The following is a 4,272-nucleotide window of genomic DNA, read 5'->3' on the forward strand; positions in this document are numbered from 1 at the left end:
ATGGCATCAATGGCTTCCTTTACTTGAGAAATATCAGGAGCTTTCCCACCTTGAACTGGCCAAAATTCATCTGTTGCCAGTACCTGTAACATATTCATAAACCATAACTCTCATTAATAACCTTAACTTCAGTAATTATATATATGTTATTCATTGACTTTCAGCACGGAAATTTAACAAAATTAAGATCATGGTTGAAGCTGTACCTTTACTTGCAATTGAAGAAACTTGACGTAACTGATTGCTTTCTCCAACATGGTCACCAAATCAACTTTGGAGCCATTGGGAACAAGTTCCTGCAGTGTCTTGAGTCGCTCGCTAATCCGTTCCCTGCGATTCTGAAAGAAAAAAAACAATCATTCAATACTGAATTCTAGAGTTTAATTAACAAAGTTTATGTTCATTTCAGGATTATATAATAAAGCAAACCTTGGCTGCAATACTTTGCGGGTCCTTTGATATAATTGATTTAGCCTTATTCGGCTTCTTGGACGTTGCACTTGTGCATTGCTTCTTCAAAGCTTGCGTGCTCTCCCCCTGAGAAAAAAAGGTTTCAATAATCAACACATAATTCACTTCAAAATCGTCAAGTTCGTGCGAGAAAAAGGAAAATACCATATGTGGACGCTTAAAGGAGGTTGCATCTTGTGATGAACCAGACTCCAATATGCAATCAGTGACTGTAGTTGCATCAGTGTATAGCCAAACGCCATAATTGCTAGCAGTGTCAAAGCAGTTAAAATCCTCCATCAAGCGAGGATTAGACGTGCTGTATTTCGGATTCATCGGATTCCATTGATTAGTAGTATTATTATTCAAGTTACCTTCCCACATTGAGGACCTCTCGCTTTGCTCAAAGCTGAGCAAAGACGATGCATTAGCATGCATGAAATTATCATACCCGGACTTGAAATTTATTAAAGAATGAGACTCTTCAGGCTGATAAGTTTCAGCCTGAAAGGCGAACCCGTTAGAAGTTCCACTGCTCGGAGAGGAAGAATTATTGCTGATAGCAATGTTTTTCTTGTCTGATCCATCTCCCTTATCATCAAACAAATAGTTAGGCCCCGGAGAAGAAAGATCCCCCATCACATTTCCCTTGAAGGCAAGTGCCATTTTTTCAAAGAGAAATATGAGTTTAGTTTTGAGCTACTCTAAGGCTAGCTATGGAGAGAAGACTGTAGCTTTCCGAGGCCTATATGTAGTAGAGATTCAATGCAAAGTGGGTATTATATTAGGTATTTTTATAAGTGAAAATTAATTAACATAGGGTAATAGTTATTATATTTAATGAATTAATGTGTATTGGGATTGTTAGCTGGCAGAGGTGAATAAAAATGGAAGAAAATTGAAGAAGATAAAAAGAGAGAGAGAGAGCAGAAGGGTCGCCGGATCTTTCGCCATTGCACGTCTTTGAGATTCCAAAATTGAATTGAACAGTCTCTCAATCTCACTGTGAAGAAGCTGGACCAGTTTGGAGGTTGCTTCCTCTTCACTTGTTCAACACGTGGACTCATCTTCATACTGTATTTTTATTTTATTATGTTACATTCCATGCTGGTGCGTAAGCTGTATTCATGAAATTGAACACCAATTGCATATGGATTGTTTAATTTTAGATTAATAATAAATGATTATGAGTTTCAAAAAAATTATTCCATTCAGATATCTCTGTAACAACTTTAAACACACTCCCCTCTTGGAGGTTGGAATTATATCATTTTTTCAGTAGCCTGTTAGCTTCATTTCATAATTCAGTTCAAGTTGGTATGGAGATTAAATATTAGTGTTAGGTAGTTTAAGAGATTACTATAATAACTTCATCTAATTTTGTCAGGTAGTTTGATATTATTTTCATCTATTGGATTATTTATATTATTTTAGTAATAAAAAGGTTTATAGAAACATATACAATATGTAAAAATAGTTTTTAAATTAAAAATTATAGGCATGTTTGATAGACTATTTGAAAAATGTTATTCTGTTTAAGGTTAGTTGAGTTAAATTAAATCGAATTGGATCATATTCTAAAATGTGTTCGGTAAAATATCATAAAGTTATATCAGAGTTTGATAAAATGTTGAATAGTTGTTTAGTACATTTTTTGAAAAAAGTTTTTAAGACAAAATAGTTGTTTGGTACATTTTCTGACAATATTTAGATTTTTTTTTTTTAACTTCCTACACTTGTTAATTTAGCTAAACACCCTCATAATAAAAGTTTAAAAATTAACTAAAGCACCCTAGTCACCCAAAAGGACAGTTAGCCACCATCGCCGGACGGTAGCTGGCAATCGCCGAAATGATGCACTATCAGCTAGATCTAGCTGATCGTGTACCCCAGAAATGGCCAGATCTACGACTAGAATCTGGCCAGTCGTGTACCGATATGGCCATTTCTGGGGAAACGGCCAGATTTATGGCTATAATCTAGCCGTTGACATCTAGATTCTAGCCATTGTTAATGGTCAAATCGGCGCACAATCGGCATGGACATAGCCAGGATTCTGAGTTAGTGAGTTCAAAATATCAAAATTGATAAATTTATAATAAAATATATACAATACTTATATTTAACCAATAAAATTAAACTGACACTTAAAAAAAAAAAAAAACAACAACAACAACACAAATTTATCAAAATTCAACTCATTAATTGAGTTTTTCAAACAATTTTTATTAACCCAATAGAATTCAACTCATAAATCCATGAAAACTCATCAAATCCAACTCTAAATATCAAACAATTAACCAATATATCAAAATTAAACCAAATTCTCAAATCTCTACAACTTAAGGTTTCATCAATTCTTTAAACCATTCAAAATTAACTTAATAACTAACCAAAATTTATCAAACTCAACTTAAAACAACAACTAATTAACCTATACCTTAATATAATTAAGATTAAATCTAAACTCAGATCAAAATCAAGGAATTTAATCTTCCAATTTTAAACTCATTTATTAAACTTAACAAAAACTCATAACTCATGATCTTTCATCAATTAAGAAAGTTAAAAGAAAATAATTTTAAGTAAAAAATAATAATAATAATAAAATAAACATCATCTTACCTTGTAATTCAAAGGAGTAATTTTTCTTGAATATCCAACCAAATGAAAAATATAATATGAGAGGAAATGAAGAAGAGAGAAAAGTTAAAAAAATGTTAATTAATAATTCATTTTTAGGGTCAACATAAAGTTAAATGAGGTTAAAATTGTAAAATCTATAAAACATTAAGACTTTTTTGAAATTTTTAAAAAGTTGAGTGGGTTCAATTGAACCCATAACTCTCTATATGCCTACGTGCCTGACGACCGGCCAGACGTTTCAATAACGTCGACTGGTGGTGGCCAGCAGTCGACAGTGGTTGTTGGCAGGCAGGGATGGTCTTTGGTGGATTAATGTTTAGATTGGAATGAGAGAAAAATGAGAGAGAGAATGGTAGATGAAGGAGAGAAAGAAAAATATTTTTAATCGAATAGAGTTAAAAAAAAATGTTTTCAGTTGAATAGAGTTAGATAATATGAGATTGGATTGATCCAATAAGTAAACAAACACATATCATATTTTTTAATCTAAATAAAATAATAAAATAATGAACAAATCGGGGCTATATATTTTACACTAATTTTAAGATTGTATCTGAAAGTTGTTTAAGTCTTATAGCCTTGTTAACATATTTTCATACGAATTTTTGTATTTTTTTTGTTTTCAAAACATGCCAAACTTAAAATGACTCGTTACATGCAATTAATTATGTTTTGACTTTTAATAATAATACAAAGTAAAGGTTATAATAATAGAGCTATACAAATATATTTAAACAAATTTTATTTAATTTACCGTCTTTGAAGATAATAAATAAAAAACATCTTTAGTAAACCCGATGAAGATCATCATCCACATGTTTTGTTGCGCTGACATTGAAAGAAGCAATCCCTTGTCTCATGGAGATTATGTGTTTAAGTCTAATCGCTACAGATCATAGGGTCTTATTACCATCTTTATTTTATATCTGCTTTGCCTTATCGTCTATTTAATTCTATTTTTAATAACTTCAAATTCTCCCAATCAATATAAACTACCCAAACAATCCACCTGGCCGGCCAATTATTTAGTCACCCCTTAATCAATTTTTTGCACTAGTTATTATCTGGTATATTCTTTTCCTTAATTGAATTAAAATTATCCCATTTGTTTTGGGTCATAGAGCTCATTCTTAAGTCAAATGTCTCTCCTCTCTCCAATCAATTTTTTTTTTTTTT

General features: G+C 31.6%; 1 protein-coding gene across 1 annotated transcript; it reads right to left on the bottom strand.

The window, feature by feature from the left end:
• Positions 1-5: 5 nt before the first annotated feature.
• LOC116124667 (transcription factor bHLH83-like) lies at positions 6-1,116 on the bottom strand (the record flags this gene model as incomplete). Its single annotated transcript, XM_031410390.1, has 4 exons — positions 616-1,116; positions 430-537; positions 207-338; positions 6-83 (listed from the first exon to the last, which is right to left on the bottom strand). Coding segments are annotated over exons 1-4 (819 nt in total), but the record flags the coding sequence as incomplete, so codon positions are not given.
• Positions 1,117-4,272: the final 3,156 nt, after the last annotated feature.

Source organism: Pistacia vera, unplaced genomic scaffold (assembly GCF_008641045.1).
Source record: "Pistacia vera cultivar Batoury unplaced genomic scaffold, PisVer_v2 Contig1544, whole genome shotgun sequence".
NCBI classification, from domain to species: domain Eukaryota; kingdom Viridiplantae; phylum Streptophyta; class Magnoliopsida; order Sapindales; family Anacardiaceae; genus Pistacia; species Pistacia vera.